At 37.9% G+C, this 19,580-nt stretch overlaps 1 protein-coding gene across 4 annotated transcripts in view; it reads right to left on the reverse strand.

Moving 5' to 3' along the window:
- Positions 1 to 19,580, reverse strand: part of CNTN4 (contactin 4) — a 979,742-nt gene that overhangs the window by 88,858 nt on the left and 871,304 nt on the right. For all 4 annotated transcript variants that reach the window (XM_036878225.2, XM_036878221.2, XM_057507209.1 and 1 more), the window contains one exon: positions 162 to 289. In XM_036878225.2, coding sequence (XP_036734120.2) covers positions 162 to 289 — 128 coding nt within the window. The remainder of the gene's footprint in view (positions 1 to 161; positions 290 to 19,580) is intronic.

Genomic DNA, 19,580 nt, shown 5'->3' on the forward strand with positions numbered 1-19,580 from the left:
CTCTAAGAATTGTTAATCCTATCGTGTTTGCCATGATGAATTAATTTAGCAACACAGGGATATCTGTACATATTAATATGAATGATGCCACTTCTGTAGCTCACATTATTAGAAATGATGAGACATGTATTAATGTGTGTGTTCTCTGGGTTACTCATTACCTTTTACCACCAGGTTTCCAGTACTGCTAGCAGTTCCAAAATGGTTAGTGGCTATACAGGTATAACTTCCAGCATCTGATTTAGTCACATTGACGATCCTGAGGCTTCCATCTTCAGAAATGGTGATTCTGAAATCAAAGCAAATAACCCAAAAATGGTAACTCTATCTTGTATCACTAACTTGAAATTATTTCTGTCATTCTGTCATCTTTTAAAATATAAATCATGGCTATATCTCTTGACAGCCTCATCTTTCTTTAGAATATTTGTCTACATAGACAAACATAACTGGGACATGTGACTAGTAAATTTTAATACTTTTCTTGCTAAAATGGTCTCAACATTCTGTTGTAATAACTATTATAAATATTCAATAGGTTGCAGCCATTCTCTTTCTTGGGCAGTTCTAACTATATTATGCAAAGGGAAACTTATTATAAATCACCACTAGTCTCAAGACAGCTAAGGAATAAAAAAAAAAAAATTCACGGATTGGCCACTTCATGCATTTTCATTTAAATGTTTTCTCCTAGATGAGAGATTTAAGTTAAATGAATTATTATTAAGTGTATTTATTTCTCAAATGTGTCAGATAATACACTTTTAATGAGAGGCAAGAACAGAACTTAAAAAAAATTAATATATTCCACAACATGGTATGACTTTGGCAGAAGAGCAAATGTGGATGGCACATCTCAGAGCCCACAATTAGGGACAAATACATACTACCTGGTGAGAAGGAAATGCTTTCACTGACAGACCCAAAACTGACACAGGAAGGATTCTAGAGAACCCCACTGTCAACAACTCTACGGTAGAAGAGGAAGACTCCAACATCCTTTGGCAGAAATTAGTAAGACAGGCAGGCTTAGAGGTTAGTTGGAGAAATAAAAATGTATGCAGTTCATTCAAGGTAAATGTCTGCTGAATCTCTACTGTCCTTTTTTCAAATCTACCCACTTCTTTTGATCTCTTCTGCTCCCTCCTTGCCTAGCTTATCAAAATAGCCTCTTAAAATGATTGGCCTATTTTACTCTCACCCCTCAAGTGCACTCTCCAATGGACAGAATATCTTTTAAAATATAGATCAGATCACATTACTCCTGAGGTTTGAAGGACCTTCTTTGACTCCCCATTTCACTCAGAATAAAGTCCTTTCCAGAAACTACAAGGCCTAATGGGTCTAGCCTCTGCCTTCTTCTTGTCTACTCATTCTGATCTTTCTGTCCTTCAATGAACTCTAACCACACAGGCCTTCTGTAAGTTTCTAGAATATTTGAAACCTTTTCCCACCTCAAGGCCTTTCTATTTGTTTTCTGCCTGACTTGCCATCAGGACCTAGCTGCCACCTTCTCACCCTCTCGGGATCTCAACTTACTGGTTGCATTTTCTAAAATACTGTTCCTGACTCATTCGCGTAAAGTGGGTTTCCCTGTTATTCTCTTGTAGCCACTTTATTTCTTCCATTAAACACAAGCTGGAAGTTTTGTTTACTTGTTCCCTTATCTCATGGGATATTAGCTTCATTGAGGGCAGCAACTATTGGTCTTACAACTCCATCTCCTGGATCTAGTATATAGATGACGTGTACTGGATGCCCTGTGAGTATGTTACCTGGCTGAGCGAATAAGTAAATAAATAAATATCCTCAAAGAAAAAATCAATAATATGTTATAGGAATTCGGAGTGGCTGACCCACTTGGTACGGTGCTAGCTTTAACAAAGTATTTCACAAATATCTGAAACAAGCAGTCTAGGATGAGCATAGCTTCACTTAATAGAACTTTTGGGTAAGCATTTTAAAACCACAAGTGAAGATTTAAACACACTGGGTCACAAATACCATACGTACTTTTTGGGAAGGGTTGGAGGCATGGAGAAGCTACAGCTTTCCTGATGGCCCTGTTCTGGAGTCTCTGACTCAGACTGATATGGTGTGGGAGCTCTACAGAGGATGTTGGGATCAGAGGGATGAGTGTTCAAATTCCAGTTCTGACAGCTCTAGCTGTGTGATTGGGGCAACTTGCTTAACTTTCTGTTTAAGCTTCCTTATCTCTACAGTGGAGCTAATAATAACAATCTGATAGACTGATAGCAATAATGAAGTAAGATAGGGTCAGTGAGATTCCTAGCACATTTCTTGCTATTTATTAGGTAGTGGATTTCTTTCATCTTTAGAACTGTGTCCTCTTATTTAGTCATTTGCACCTGTGGGGGAAATTGGACATTCTTTTAACATACTTTAATATAGTAATTAAATCACCCTACTTTTTGCATTCCAACTATCATGTCTGACAATGTGAACTCAATATGGAAATCAACTGTGTCATTCCAAATCAGTATACAAGATACAGACAAGGAAGTCCCTTGTTCACTCACACCATGCATACACACGTAACAGTTGCCCACTAAGGACCATATGATAGCCCATTAGCCAGAGACTGCATTTACTGACAAAAATAGAGTGATGATTAAATCACAATTACCTCAATTACCACAAAAATAGCTTTAAAGGAGTTAATCATTTTCCTATTTATAAAATAATGCACTGGAAATTGTGAAATGCTGGCACATGAGAACTCAGTAAGTGAGGAAATGTTTGTGCTGTGGATATGGAGTCATCTTCCATGAGCTAACAGGCCTGGGGCATATTAAACACTCTGAGGGGTGAGCTGACTCTTTCAAAGCACAGACACCTATTAATAATTTATGCTATTTAAAATGGTATTGTAATTCCCCAAACCTAAAGCAATCACCTTTAACACACAGTATAAAGCCAAAGGATGTGAGTAAGTAAACAAGTAAAAGATTTGTCATCATATGACCAGAGTCTCAGCCTTGACCGTGATACTTGCTAAGTGGATGATGTGGCCAAGTTACTATGCTCTAAGGGTTTCTGAATCTTGGCCTTACTGACCTTTTGGATCAGATAATTCTTTGTCTTGAGGAGGATATTTAGCAGCATCTCTGTCCCCTATCCATTGGGGTGCAGTAGCTCTGCCCCTCTTCCCAATCAAAACTATCTCCAAATATTGCCAAATGTTCCTTGGGAGCAAAATCATTCCCAGTTGAGAGCTACTGATCTATATGAGTTTTTGTTTTTTTTAATCTCATGGGATATTATAGATGATTTATCTTTTACAAAAAGTTGTATTAACTGAAAAGTATTGAACAAATGTCTTTCCCAGTGTCATTTCCATTCCTGCAACCCTAATATTGGTTTTTCCACTGCACAAAAGGCACCCATCTTGTTGCTATCCATCTGGGACCCAGGCAGTTCTTCACAGTCTCTCACAAGGTTCTCTTTGCCCCCTGTCCTCAAAGGGGATCCTCTTCCGTGTCCAATTTCCTATGGGCTTTGTGAAATGACAAAGTAATTTTACAAACTATCATAGAATTATCAGCTTTAAAGATTTCAGTGCCAGACACTGGTTTAGTGTTTGATTCGTCCCTGTTTTTTTTATAATAGAGTTGAGTAAAAGAGTTAAGCTTCCCATGATAGAATTTCTGAGAGTGCAGAAGGTCAGTGAAGGAGCTAATTTGTAAAAGGGGCAATTTTTAGTAGCTGTCATTCAATTACATCATATTGCTGTGACTGCTTATTTTTCCTAGGTAGAATCCAAATGTGTGGGTAATATGAAGTTGGGGGAACTGTTGTTTTGTGAAATTCAACCACTTTTTTACCCAAGCAATATAGTGTAGTGATTAAGAACATAAACTCTGGAACTAGACTGTCTAGGCTCAAATCAGGCTTGTGACACTTATGAGTTATGTGATTAATGTCTCTGTACATAAATTTCCTTATTTGAGATACTGGAATAAAAGTAACTGTATCTCCTAGGGTTGTTGTAAAGATATGCAGCATTCAGAAGAGTGCCCGGCACATAAAACATACCACCTAAGTAAATCAGCCAAATTGTTATATTAACTAAAGCTCTGTATACTCCTAGATCCATTGATACAAACATTAATGAAAGACTCTGTTAATAGCTAACACTATTACAAAGTAGTTCTGCCATCTGAAATACTAGAACACATTATTATGCTTAGTAAAGGACATGGGTAACAAAAATAGTCACAGAACGGGGATGAGATTTGGACTCACTGACGCCTAGATATTTATTAAACACTCATATATACTAGGCCTATATAAATCAGGAGGACCTTTGATGATTAGACATCTAGAAATAATCCCAATGTGTTTTATCCCATAACACACACATTTCTACATGTTCTGAGGTCTGGCCCATCAGGAGACCCCATTCTCTGCAGTGATTGGTTTTAAGGATAGTCATGCCACCAAAACTGGGAGCTATTTAAAGAAACATCTCTTTCTGCTGAATTACTACATTCGCAGATGGAAATCTAGACTGTCAGCAGTCATCTTGCCTGCCATAGAAAGCATGCATTAAAGAAGCCAAGCAAAGGAAAACTGAGCACAGAAGAGAAAGAGGAGAGACCTTAGGATATCTGAGTCCCTGTTTACATCCATGCCTGAAGCCAGCCTCCTTGGATGTCCCAGTGAGATGAGGCAATAATTTAAGATAATAGAAATTGGGATTCAATCTGAATTGGAGAGTCCAATTTCTTGAAAAAATCAGTGAACTTGTTAAGGAGATAGTGTCAATGAAAGTGGAGAGGAGCAAACGGATTCTCCAGATGGTTCTTTGATGGCCACCTTTACAGAACACATTGACAGGAGACTGATTAACTTTATTATGGCAGGTGAAAAAATTGACCTGCTCTTTCTTTAGACCAGCTATATCATATATGTGTTTGGCTATTTATTTCTGCACATAATGGCAAAGTATACAATGTCCTGTTGCTCTGAATTTGATGGGAGTTTTGAGTACTAGCACTGGGCTTTGGGATGCTAAAAATTTGGACTAAATTAAGGAACTTTTGAAATGCAACTCAACATTAATATTTGGATACTTGTTTCCTTTCAATTTGGATCCCACACCCAATATTAGGTTTTTCTCTAATATTTCTACATTCACTTTTTTAGCATGAATATAGTACCTGAATCCAATTCAAGGATACTTTGATTTTCATGTCTGTTTCTTGATGAGATTTCAAAGTTTCCATTACATTTTGCTTTCCCCATTTCAGACTATTGACTGATTTATAGCTATTAGCTTGATACTAAACTCTGAATTATTTCTAATACAAATAGTGATAAAGTAGATAAAAGGAATTGAAAATGCAAATCTGTTCCTGGCTTAGAACAAGTTAGCCTGACCTACCTGTAGGCTTTTTTAAAATCATTGATAGTATCAGAGAAAAGTCAAAGATGATAAAGCACCAAGTCATAAAAATAAAGGTGATACATGACTTAATTCTCCATACATGAAAAGAGGTCATCTAATTCACAACGTACTAAATTACCCATTGCATGGAGAGGCAACTGGTCCCCCACTTCATTTGGAGATTTCAGATCCACAGAGGAAAGGAGCCTATCTGGAATTATGAGATAAATTGAATCTCTGTTTCTTAATATGAGGCTCTGGATTAGAGCCACTGAAGACCTGACCTTGTCAGTCCTATAAATCAAAACCAGTCTGGGGACACTGGACCTTTAAAAATGCTGATCTTTCCTTTTTGGGGGCTTTTGTAACAGATGACAAAAGCTGCCAACTCCGCAATATTGTATCACCCTAAAGGGAAGGGTTATACCCAAATGGCAACCTACGATTTTCTGAGCAGTTCTGCTTGGAAGCCCAACTGCTCGTGACAGAGGCACGTATCCTCACCTGCTTTTGAGTATTAAGGAAACACTTCTTTCATAAGTCAATCTCTTTAAATTACAGCTTAGAAAACTGCTCCTCCCCTTCTATGAAGGGGACAATTGTGGATTAATGATTTCAACAGACAACCAACAATGGAAGTTTCAAACTAAGTTAAATTTTAAATTCTCTTTAATATTTCAGATGAGGAGTAACAAAACTTACTGAAAATTATGTATAATTTTAAAGGGTCATAACAGGCTTTTCCTGTCTTTTATACATGGTAAGTTCCAGAAAACATATTTGGAAGTTGATTGCCTGAATATGAAAGAATAGATTACATGTTATAAGGGTGGCTAACACTCCTACAGGGCTAAAATATATTGTAAAACTTCAAACATGGTTAATATAAGTACTGCTAGTTTTCAGCTCAAGCAAACTGGCAGGACAGTGGAGCTGTCTCAGGACTCCTGGTGCTGAGGGCCCCAGTGGTGTCCACGAATGAGGGCAGAAAGTCAGATATCCCCAAACCAGGGATTGCTGTGCCTCAGGAGACAGTACAGGCTGGGCACATGTCAGCCAGACCCTCATCATTAGACCAGAGGAAGGGCTGCCTCGCCGCAGAAGTATTTGCTTCACTCTGCCTAGAATTTTCTTTTAATCTAAATAATTGGGAGATTTCATATATAAACTCATTTCTGGCTAACTGTGATAAATGGAATGTACTGCAAAACATCCCCTCAGGCACCCAAGGGCTGGAGGGGAGGAGCAGCAGCTCCTTTAGGCAGCAGGTGGGCTTTCTAGTTCCACGTTGGCTTGAACTGCTCATTCATGTTCCTACCTTGCTTCTGTGGGCTTTCAGATTACTTTAGACTATCGCCCTGTGCTGAGTAAGTGGAACAGGACTTGAGGGTGGCCTTCAGGCTGAAGGCCACATTTCTCTCCATCTTGGATTCTCCCCATCCCAGACATAGCACCCAAAGAGTTTCCTAGAGCTACCCTGGCAAGTACCACAAACTGGGTGGCTTAAAACAACAGGGATGCATTAGCCCACAGTTCTAGGACTAGATGCGTAAAATCAAGGTGCTGAAAGAGTTGGTTCCCTTTGGAGGCTCAGAGGGAGAATCCCTCCTTGCCTTTCTCCCAGTGTCTGGTGACCGTAGCGATCCTTGGTGTCTCCAGCTGGATCACTCCGATCTCTGCCTCTATCGGCACACAGTGTTTTCCCTTTGTCTCTTCCCTCTGTGCATGTGTCTGTACCCATATTGCCCTCTTCTTACAAGGACTCCAGTCATTGGACAGGGACCCACTTTAATACAGTATTGTTTCTTCTTAACCTTACTATGTCTGTGAGACCTTATTTCCAACTAAAGTCACATGGCGAAGTTCCTGGCAGACATGAACTTTAGGAGACATTATTCAGCCTGTAACGGGAATCTAGAGAGGAAACTTTCCATGGTTGCTGGCCTGGGCTGAGTAAGAGGTTTCAGGGCCTATTCTGCAGTCCTTAGAGGATGGGAGGGGAGTGCAGAGGATGGGGGTCTGTGCCCGTGGGCCTACTGCCACCGCTCTCGCTCACCAGTCAGTCCTCTTCCCTTCTGTATGGGTCCTGGCCCTTCCCCAGCAGTAGCTAACAGAGACTTGGAATTATTGCTCTTCATGTGGTATATTAACAACCAGACGTGGAGTATGAAGGACAGTTTTGGTGTGGTAATTGGTAATATGCAAAAATAGCTGCCTATGGTTTTCTAAGTAGTTCTGCATGGGAACTAAACTGTTTCTGAGAGATACAGCATCTTTTCTTGTCCTTGAGGCAACGATACTACAACATAGTTTCAGAATACAACATCCATGAAATAGTCAAAACTCTGAGGAGTGGAGAACAGGTAATGAAGAGACAAGAGATAAAGATTTGTATATTCAACCTATCAACTGGAGAATTAGCCTGTGACCAACAGAGTTGAAGACATGGACTTAGTAGAGCTATTATTGGCCTTGCGCCAGTTGAGAAATAAGAAAAACCTGGCAGATTCACTATCCTTGGTGTGCTACAGACGGCAAAAAGAAAGAAAACTTTGCTCTGAGAAGAAAAAAGGACTTGTTTTGGTTTGAATTGGGCTAATAAAATCTAAAGGCTATTTTAACTTGTGATAGTTAACTTTATGTGTCAGTTTGACTGCGCTAAGGGATGCTCAGATAGTGGGTAAAACATTATTTCTCCATTTGGCTGTGAGGGTGTTTCTGGAAGAGAGTAGCTTTTGCATTGGCGGGCTGAGCAAAGAAGACGGCCCTCACCAATGCAGATGGGCATCACCCAATGCTTTGCAGGTCTGCACAGAACAAAAAGGCAGAGGGAGGGTGGATCTGCTGTCTATGTTTTTATTGGGAGACTCATCCTCTCCTGCCCTCATTGGTGCTTCTGGTTCGTGGACCTTTGGACTCACACTGGAATTTAAACCATGGGCTCCTCTGGCTCTCAGGCCTTGGGAATCTGAATTCCACCTCCAACACTGGTTCTCCAGCTTCCAGACAGTAGATTCTGGGACTTTTCAGCCTTCTTAATGGTGTGAGCTAATTTCTATAATACATATTTTCTTATATATGCTATTAGTTCTGTTTTCTGGAAGACCCTAATATAGCTTTTAACTGGAATTATCGTGAGCTTACATATTTCATTTCAAAAGATAGACAGAAATTATCAGCCTTATTGGAGATAGTGAATTAACCTTACTTCTAGAAAGATTGTTCTGTAGTATTGTGCAGTTCATAAATGGTAAATTGAGAGGCGTGGATGATAGCTTTGCTCCCTATCTTAAGAAAAAAGGATGTTTCATACTACAAATTTAGATGGAGTCCAGTGGGAAGAAGAGACTGACTCCAAGGGCAATTTCAGGCCAACCTGCCATTGATCTTTCCATGTAGTCTCCGTGGCAGAAATAGACATCACTATTGAACAGACACCCTTGTGACAAAGCTCCCTTAGAGATAATTTGCTTTCTGTTGTATGATTCAAATTTAATAAACCACTGAACAACCTGTGCATTTCAGTCTGCCTGAAGAACAACCGGCAGTTCAGAGACTGTTGCCCTTGCCTCCAGCGCTGCATGAAAGAGAAAATAAACTTGTGTTTGTTTAAACAGTTTGATCCAGGTCTAACTCTTTCTGAACAACAGTTTTAAAAGCTCCGTGAAATAACCTGGAAGGAAGTATTGCCCCCAGGCTACATGGGCATCTTGATCGTAGAGTTAATTGAGAGCTAATTTTAATTATTCTTTGTGACACAGTGCATGGACAGATGTGGGAAATACTTTTCTTGAGCAGGCAAAACTCTGAATGTTATTTATTCACATGGCAAGCAGATAACACTGAAAACACCATGTTTGGGGAAGAAAGAAATAAGATGAAGGATGTGTTTTGATCTCTAATTTGTTTTTTAGATTGCTACCTTCAATTTATGCAGGATCTTTTTGGGTATTCATTAATACAAGATTTAGCATTCCTTTCTTCTGGGAACTTATGACCTGAGACAATTTCTATATTATCTATAATATCTATAGGCATAAATATATAAAGCATAAATCTATAAGGCATTGTGAAAATGAATGGGGTCGGTAGAAGGTAATACTATATTTTATTCTCTATACCTCTATGTATTTTTATCAAAGCATCATAATAAGTAATATAGTAATATTACTTTTATAATGAGAAAAAGTTATTATTAAACTGCAAGGCACTCAGGAAGTTTCATATAATAACCTCTTAGGATACTAGATTAGCTGGTAAAAGAATAATTTAATAACCAAGTACATCTGTCTTTAGAAATAATTGGAAACTAAGGAGGAGACATGTACAGAAATGAACTGGAAGACCCAGAGGAACAGCTGTAAATATGCTAAATGGAAAGTTGGTTCCAAACTCAGGTGTCACTACAGAGCCTGCACTCTTTCTACCATGCCATCCTATGGCGTTGGAGGGTATAAGAGAAACAAAAACAAGAATCAAAAAACAATTACAACCACATTTAAGAGGTTTTCCTTAAATTTGCTGTTTGATCTTAGGTTATAATTACTTTTTTTTTTTTTGCTTTCTAATTTTACTTGTCATAATAGCTTTTCCAATATTGAGATATTTTTGTTCACACAGTCTGAAAAAAAGAAGCAAAAGTGAAGAATGTATAAAACAGAACTTGATGTTGTGATTGCAGACACCTGGAAGACAGTGCTAATTATTTAGAGAGGGAGGCCCTATAACTATATAGATTATGGAATTTAGGAAGCAGAGGAGGTTTCTAATATACAAACAGCCATACTAGCCATGCTAGAAAAGAATGTTTTAACTGTATTATGTACCCAAATCTCAACTCTCTGGGATCTGCAGGATCATGCTCTGTTTGCCTCAACCCTTCACCCCAGAAGTGCGTAACATTTCTAAGAGAGGAAGTCAGGGTGGAGCCTAATAGTCCAGCATGCGTCAGGGTAGAACACCACCCTCAGGGGTTGGCTACAGTCCTCAGAGCCCTTCCTTGCCTTGAACACCAGCCGCATTTAGCCTCTCTGCTTTCTGCAGAACCGAAATTCAGGATTACTTTAATGGTCATTGCAGGTAAAATTGCAGTATTTCCAGAATCTCTTGCCTGGCTTTAGTACATCTCCATATCAACAGGCATTTCCAAGGGGTGGAGAGAAGTAGTCCATCTCCGTATCAACTGGGTAATTATCTGGGCGATCCAGGGCTTCTCTGAACCTGAGAGGTTGTGGGGAGGATTCACTAGCTTCTGCTTTAGCAGGAGAGGAGGACGGGGACAAAGAGACACGATGGCCCCGAGACCGCTGTTTGTAAGCCACGAATGGGTTTTAAACTTTATTTCTCCCTTTGACTGATTTCGGTTTCAGCTAGGTATTCTGCCCCCAGATTTCCTCTCCTAGGATTTACAGTCATCTTTCCTAAACTCCTTTGGGTGCTCTTACTTTCTGCCATATTCTCCTACTTGATGGCTCAAATCCTTGCTCCATTATTTGTTAGCCATGTGCCTTGGGGAATTCTCTTCATCTCTCTGGACTTCAATTTGCCATCACTAAAATTAGGCAATAGCTGGTATAATAATAGTACAACTATTTCATAGGGTTTTTAGGTCGAATGTGAAAGTACATGTGACACATTTATAACTGTGAAGGCCCTAATAAACATGAGTGTAAAGACCATTTTTATTATTATTTTTCTGCAGTGTAATCATAATTAATATTCATAATACCCTCTTTAAATGGCTTACAGTTTAATATTAAAGTGACTGAATAAAGGAAACTTTGAATCACTACTATATATAGAAACCAATATCACTTGCCTTAAATAGATGCAACCATAAAAATAATTCTGATAACAACATATCTAAGGCATTACATTCTAGCTGGGTGTGTTGTTGACCAGGATACTGAGTCAATGGCCTGTTTTCTCTTTGAAAAATGGGGTATCACCAGGGTTTTTTAAGTGTTCAGACCTACTAGGACAAAACTGACATTCCCCTTGAGGTACTCAGAAGGACTGAAGGAGAACTATGTGGTTGGTGGCATTTAATGTCTATATACTGTGTGCTGCTTAAGACTATCTGAGTACTTAAGAGTCCCAGGCTTTGTGAAATACACATCTATTTCAACCTCGTTCCCAGGATCAAGCTCCTTTAACAACATTAAAACCTAGTGGGCCATCAACCTGTCTTGGCAGGTCCCTGTACTGCAAGTACATGACATTTTGAGGTTGTCAAATCTACTCAGATGGCATTTATCATATACTGCCTCAAAATTCCATCATCCCATCTATTCAAAGAATTTCCAGGAAATAGGTCCCAAGTCATACACTTCTTTCTGTCCCCTTATAATTTCATACAGGCCTGTATATAAAATCAGGCAGAGTAAATATGTTGATTGTTGGAGTAAAACCCATTTAGCCTTGAGAATTTTAGAGACACTGGTGACACTTCTTGGGATAAAGACCCCTATTCCTAACCTTTTTTAATGGGTGGGTGGAAGTTAGAGATCTCTTTAAGAATGGAAGCAAATAATAATATTCTCCCCAAGAAAGGCAACAATAAACATTGTTTTTGAAGGCTTACAGGTCTCCTAAAGCCCTTTTGTGTTGTAAAACTATAAGGAGAAATCAGTGTCCTGGCCTAAAAAGAGATGTCACCAAGAGTTTTTGCACATGAAGGTGTGTCACCTGTACTTACTGGTTTCTAGAAAGCTCAGTAACAGGGCTGTGTTTGATGAAGTTACTTGTGTATTTTCCTCCTAAGGGAATTGTTTTTATGTGCTCTGTACCTTCAGGTCTATTTTGCATAGAAGAAATTTCCATGATAAAGCTGAGTCCTTGCAGCAATCCTCTCTTCTCCCAACAAATACTCACCAAGTGTCAGGTGAAAAATGTAGACAGGGACCTGGTTGTACTATTTTTTTCCCCCTAGGTGGAAAGAAAGCTATTTCTTTTCAAGGAAGGGTCTTTGTTCTTTTCAGACAAACCATCTGAAAAAGAACTGTAAAGTCACACAGGTAATGGGTTCCAATAAATAATTCTCATGATGACAGAACATTTAAGGAATTGATATACATGTTCTTTCCTACTTAATAGCCAAAATCTGCAAGGACCTCTTCCTAATTCTAAGGGGAAGTTGATGACAGAAAAAGTGAAGGGCTTAAGAAAGGAGCAGGAAGCTTTTATAATTAAAGGTGTCTTAGCCAGGTGCCAAAGACAGTAATTTAGATATGCTGGCGATAAGAAGAGTTTGACAAGGATACGAGGGTGGGGGTGGGGGACGGCTTGGCAGTGGGGGGTTGCAGTGAATAGATCATTGAATCTGACCTACTTAAAGCAAAGAAAAGGATAGGATAACATCTGAATGTATTTGTACCATATGCATAAAAAGAGTTTTCTGGCAAATCCTTCTGTTATCAGTACACCACATTTCTTGGAAATTCTGATAAATAAGGCTTTTGCATAAATACTAAACTCAAAATAATGATGAAAGGAATATACTAATCCTGAAAATAATGCTAACCTCAAGCAACAATTATAAATAACCTCAAAGGTGTTACAGTATTTTCAGAGAATGCACAATAGTGTCTTATTCAAACAGGATTTTTATGGTCATAAAAAAAATGAAATTGGCTAATATTCTTCCTAATAAACTTGCTTTATTGCTTTGTTGATGTCAGGTCACAATTATTAGACATATTTGCCATAGGCAGATGTTAAGAGTCAGACAAGGAACTTACTAGAAGTTTTCTTTTAAGTGTGCATGCCTAGGGGTGAGTGAGTGTAAGTGTGTGTGTGTATGTGAATGATGCAGTTCCAAAAATAAGAAACACATGATTATTAACATTTAAGTTACAGCAATATGTGAGAAAACTGAAGTTAATAGCAAGTTCATTTTTTAAAAATAAGGTAACTTGAAAAATAACTGATTTAGGGATATTTGCTTTGTAGTGGTCAAAGAGCAGAGGGAAACAAAGTTGAAAATAACATAAAACATCAAGAGGTCTGTATAATTAATCAGCGATCCTACAAAATATGCCATAAATTAGAGCCACACTTATTCCACTATGCTTGGAAATAGGAAACTGGACATTTTATGTAATCATGCAGGTTTATTTTTTAATATAATGTAAAATGCACTTTAGGAAATGTGGCTAAGACAGTTAATGCTTTTGTTGCTGCTATTTACAACCTAATTCACAAATTTGGGGGGTATCTTAATAGTCATACTACAGTTAAGAAAGAAATATCTTGTTCTTGAAGTTCCGGTCGAGAAAAAAACTTTAAAAGTCTCTGGAAAATAACATTTCTATGGATGCTAAAATTTGCTATGAACCATTTCCCTTTTATGAAATTAAGCATAAAATTTACTTTGAAGATATAACTTGTCCTTTGCAATTTCCAACTCTACTTCTTTCTACAGAGAACATCCTCCAAGGTACCCATTGACACTGAATTACTTATTCTAAAGGTTCTGGAATTACACATTATTTTTATGTTATGTGTAAAGATTTATATACTTGGAAAGAAATGTTCAGTGACTATAAATTACCATGTGTTGGATTCCTTGCCAGCGTATGTTCTTTATAACACTGAATTAATTCCAGGTCATTCTCTAGGGTCATTCTTCTGAGGAAAGGGCATTAAGACAAGACAAATTTATAGGTAAAAGGAAGGGCCTATACAGGGGAAGAGTCTAGGTGTGAGTTGTTTTTGAATTCCTACACCAGTCCAGTCATTCTCTGGCCATCCTATGTCCATGGAACCTCTCAGATTGAGCCCCAGATTATTAGCTTTGGAGCATATTAGTCACCTTCCTAATTTCTGTAGCCTTCCCAATAAAATAAAGGAACACAAAAGTCTTTCATTCTTGGTCTGTTCTGTTTTAGTCTAAAAATAACCAGGTCACACATACTTCCTGAGCATTTGCTATGTAAAACACACTGTGACAGTGACTACTGGGGATTAAGAAGGAATAAGCAACATTGCTCTGATCAGAGCTCTCTTGTGGTGGACATCTATCATATCATCTAGACAGCATCCATTCCTAATAGTCCTGATTTTCCTTTGGGAAGCTGTAGATCCCCACTCTCATAGTTTGGGTGGTTACATTACCATCTTCTGGATATCGGGGTGTTCATGTGACTCAGCCATGGCCGATGAGAGTATCACCTACTCTTGGTGATTATCACTGGTTAGCAGTAGACATGTGACCTACTAGAGGCCAATCAGGGTAAATGAATATCATCCTAAGAAATTATCTAAAACAGCTGGATAAGAGGTAAGCATGATCTGTTTGAGTTACTAAATATAGTAGATGACCTGCCAGGAGTCACTGTTAGTCATGCCAGGGAACAGCTTGCCTAAGAAAGAAACCAAGGGAGATCCAGTCTTGATGATACTCCCCTAGTACATTTTCAGATGCATGAACCAGTAAATTATCTCTGAAGGGTGATGATAACATTTTAAAATTATATTATGGTGACAGTTGAGAAAATTAGTAAATTTACTCAAAGTCATGGGCTTATACACTTAAGATGGGTGAATTTTATGGTAAATTATACCTCAATAAAGTTGTCTAAAAATCCCTTGTAAGCCAATTTAAGTTGGGTTTCTGTCATCTGCAACCCAACAATTACACAGTCTTACTGGTGAGAGGGTGCACACAGACGAAACAGTGTCCGTGTGGCAATAGATGGAGCATCAAATGGGTGAAACACCAAAGAGGGGGGTCAGTATGGGCACTTATGCTGCTTATTACTATCTGCTTCCTTATCTACCTCCTCACCAGACATAAGCTCATGAATACAGTTCTCTTCCTCTGTATTCACAGCTGGGTGCAGTGATGACTCAGGGAGGCAGCCAAACATGTTTGTGCCAGGCAGTGGTAAAGGCAGACCTGCTGGAGACCTGTTCTTGGGAGAAGAGGCTTGTGGGAAGACAGTGAGCCCAAAATGACCTGGACTATATGAAACACAAGAGTAAGTGTTTGTCTTTCCTTTTAGTGACTGATCACAAAGAGTATGTTTTCTGTTGTACAACAGAATTATTCAGAGTTCAAATTTGTTGTTTGTGCTCTTTTAGTTTTTCAAAAAATCCAGGGAAAAATTATTTTGGGAAGAGGAGGTCAGAATTATCAAGTTCACTAACCAAATTCCCTGGCCAACTACTAAATTCTTCACCTCACTTTGTCTACATGGAGACAGAGTTATGTGGAGAGATTGTAGCCCCTGTACCTCTAGGTTAGCCCTTCCAGTTTTTCTCAGGGCTGATGCACTTCTATATCCATTTAGGAAAATATTCCAAGGTACAAAATGGTAAGATTCTGATACTTATTTTACTTTTGAGAAGGGAGAGGGGAAAAAAAAGCTTACTGTCATCAACTTCTAAGAAGCTTAAAAAGTGATTTTCTTGTGAGGAGAAATATGTACACAGCCACAGATTCTGCACTCAGTTCAGCCGCTGACAAACCATTTTGGAACTGTTGTTGAGATTAGTGCAGAAAAAGAGCAAATGCAATCTCAGCTTATTTGTTCCAGCTGATACCATCTGAACAGAAGCCGGAAGGCACAGGCTTTTGAGATAAGGCAGACATTCCAACTTCCAAGTGCAAATGGTCATGCTTAGAGACAGATGACCCACCCTACTTTTAACTGACACAACATGAAGCAGAAAAGGCCACACAACTTTGTAACTTTTAAATCTCATTAAAATTGTTGTCATTAAAAAATATATATAAACACCTCTGAAGTAGGTATTTGGAAAACAAAATGCCTTTTCTCTGTAAGTTAAACTTTTAGGATGTGTTCTCAACATACACTCAGTGCATTCATGTCCAACTGGTACAGTTTCCACCTCTGAAAAATGATGGAGCCGGACTGAGTACTTTCTGGCTTTAAAAGCCTATGGTTAGGTCTTCCAGCAAAACAGTCAAAGATTTAGACATTGTAGCAAAAGGAAAACCAATCTGGCTGACTGAAATAATCTGGCTAGGTAGAGAAGACATAATGTCTTTTGTTTTATATAGTTAAATTAAATTCAAAATGTCAGTTGTTTATGTAGGAAAGCTATCCAAAAAACCATTTAACTGGAAAATTGAAATTCCAAAACAGTGAACAGCCAAGATAAAAAAAAAATCAGTTATATTCACTAGTTTAATTTTTTCCCTTTTCCTTTTCTCTCTCCTTTCCATCTCCCTTTCGTTTATGAGTGTTTACCAAAAATGGTAGGTTCTTGGGCAATCAAAAAGAATAGAAAATAGTCCCTGGCCCTCAAGAAATATAAAGTCTGGTTAAATTGAAAATCCCACTACTATAACAACCAATAAGTCATAAACAGATTAGATAATGTGGTTAATTGAAGGGATATGTGTATTTGTAGGGTATCCTAAAAACATAGCAGAGGTCCTCAGTAGGGATGAGTCAAGAGAGGTTTTCATGTATATCAACTGATTCTTAAAGGATATGCAGGAGTTAGATACATAGGTGGAAAGGTCATGCATTAACTCTGAGGTAGAAAGAGGGCTGGAAGATTCAAAAGGGTCACAAAGAGCCCTGTAAATCATCTTAGAGGCAAAGACTTTATCCTAGGGATAAGGACATACTGAGGGTACAATTAGATTTGCCTTTTAGACAGGTCATAGCCTCAAAGAGCTGTCACCAGACAAAACAAACCCACAGTAAAGGTAGTAGACCAATTAATTACTAAGCAAATATGAAATTAAATTAACTATCACAAAATTAGTCAAGGGATACACAAAGAGTGCAGAATATGACACCTAATATATAAATTGTGGAAGAGGAAGGGGAAGGAAAAAAAGTACCTTTAGATTAAGTTTGAAATAGAGTAATAAGCAATTTAAGATAGATGGCTAGATAGTAAGGAAGCCATCCTTGAACTTTTCATAATCACAAATCTAATGCCTACAATAGCAATAAGTACATATCTATCTACAATCACCTTAAATGGAAATGGACTGAATGCACCAATCAAAAGACATAAGAGTTGCAAAATGGATAAAAAAAACAAGTCCCTTTCATATGCTGCCTACAAGAGATGCACTTCAAACCCAAAGACATACACAGACTAAAAATGAAGGGACAGAAATAGATATCCCATGCAAATAATAGGGAGAAAAAAGCAGGAGTAGCAGTACTTATATCAGACAAAATAGACTTCAAAACAAATAAAGTAACAATAAACGAAAGACATTACGTAATGATAAAGGGGTCAGTCCAATAAGAGGATATAACCATTATAAATATCTATGCACTCAACATAGGAGCACCTAAATATGTGAAACAAATACTAACAGAATTGAAGGGGGAAATAGAGAGCAATGCATTCATTTTAGGAGACTTCAACACACCATTCACACCAAAAGACGGATCAACCAGAAGAAAAATAAGTAAGGAGATAGAGGCACTGAACAATACATTGCAACAATTGAACCTACCAGACAGCTACAGAACACTCCACAAAAAAGCAGCAGGATACACATTCTTCTCAAGTGTACACGGAATGTTTTCCAGAATAGATCACATATTAGGCCACGAAAAGAGCCTCAATAAATTAAAAAAGGACTGAAATTGTACCAACTAGCTTCTTGGACCACAAAGGTATGAAACTACAAATAAATTATGCAAAGAAAACAAAAAAGCCTACAAACACATGGAGGCTTAAAAACATGCTCCTAAATAATCATTGGATCAATGACCAAATTAAAACAGAGATCATGCAATATATGGAGACAGATAAAAAGAACAACTCAACAGCCCAAAACCTGTGGAATACAGCAAAGGCAGTTCTAAGAGGAAAGTATATAGCAATATAGGCTTACCTCAAGATACAAGAACAATCACGAATGAACAGTCTAAACTTACAATTGATGAAATTAGAAAAAGAAAAACAAATGAGGCCCAAAGTCAGTAGAAGGAAGGACATAATAAAGAGAAGAAATACATAAAATTGAGGAAAAATAAAACAATAGAAAGAATCAATGAAACCAGGATCTGGTGCTTTGAGAAAATAAACAAAACAGAAAAAACCCTAGCCAGACGTATAAAGAAAAAAAGAGAGTGTACATACATTAACAGAATCAGAAACAAAGAAAGAGAAATCACAATGGACAACACAGAAATTCAAATAATTATTGGAGAATAGTAGGAACAATTATATGCCAACAAATTGGATAACCAAGAAGAAACGGACAACTTTCTAGAAAAATACAATCTTCCAAGACTGACCCAGGAAGAAACAGAAAATCTGAACAGACCAATTACCAGCAAAGAAACTGAATTGGCAATCAAAAAACTACCTAAAAACAAAATGCTTGGACCAGATGGCTTCACAGCAAAATTTTTATCAAACATTTAAAGAGGACCTAATACCCATCCTCCTTAAAATCTTCCAAAAAGTAGAAGAGGAAGGAATACATCCAAACCCATTCTATAAGGCCTGAATCACTCTAATAACAAAAGTAGGAAAAGACATCCCAAGAAAAGAAAATTACATACCAATATCCATGAACATCAATGCAAAAATATTCAACAAAATATTAGCAAACCAAATTCAAAAATAGAATGAAAACATCATCCATCACGACCAAGTGGGATTTATTCCAGGGATGTAAGGATCATGCAATATTTAAAAATCCATCAACATCATTCATCACATTAACAAAAAGGACAAAAATCACACAATCATCTCAATAGATGCTGAAAAGCATTTGACAAAATTCAACATCCATTTATGATAAAAACTCTCAACAAAATGGGTATAGAGGGTACGTACCTCAACATAATAAAGGCCATATATGGCAAACCCACAGTCAACGTCATACTTAGCAGTGAACAGCTGAAAGCTTTTACTCTAAGATTGGGAACAAGAAGCACACTCTCACCACTTTTATTCAACGTAGTACTAGAGGTCCTAGTCACCTCAGTAAGACAACACAAAGAAATAAAAGGCATTCACATTGCTAAGGAAGAAGTTAAATTGTCACTGTTTGCAGACATGATATTATATATAAAAAACCCTACAGACTCCACCAGAAAGTATTAGAATAACTGATTTCAGTAAAGTTTCAGATACAAAATTAATACACAGAAATCTGTTGCATTCCTATATACTAACCACAAATTAGCAGAAAGAGAAATCAGGAAAACAACTC

Source organism: Manis pentadactyla, chromosome 1 (assembly GCF_030020395.1).
Source record: "Manis pentadactyla isolate mManPen7 chromosome 1, mManPen7.hap1, whole genome shotgun sequence".
Classification (NCBI taxonomy): domain Eukaryota; kingdom Metazoa; phylum Chordata; class Mammalia; order Pholidota; family Manidae; genus Manis; species Manis pentadactyla.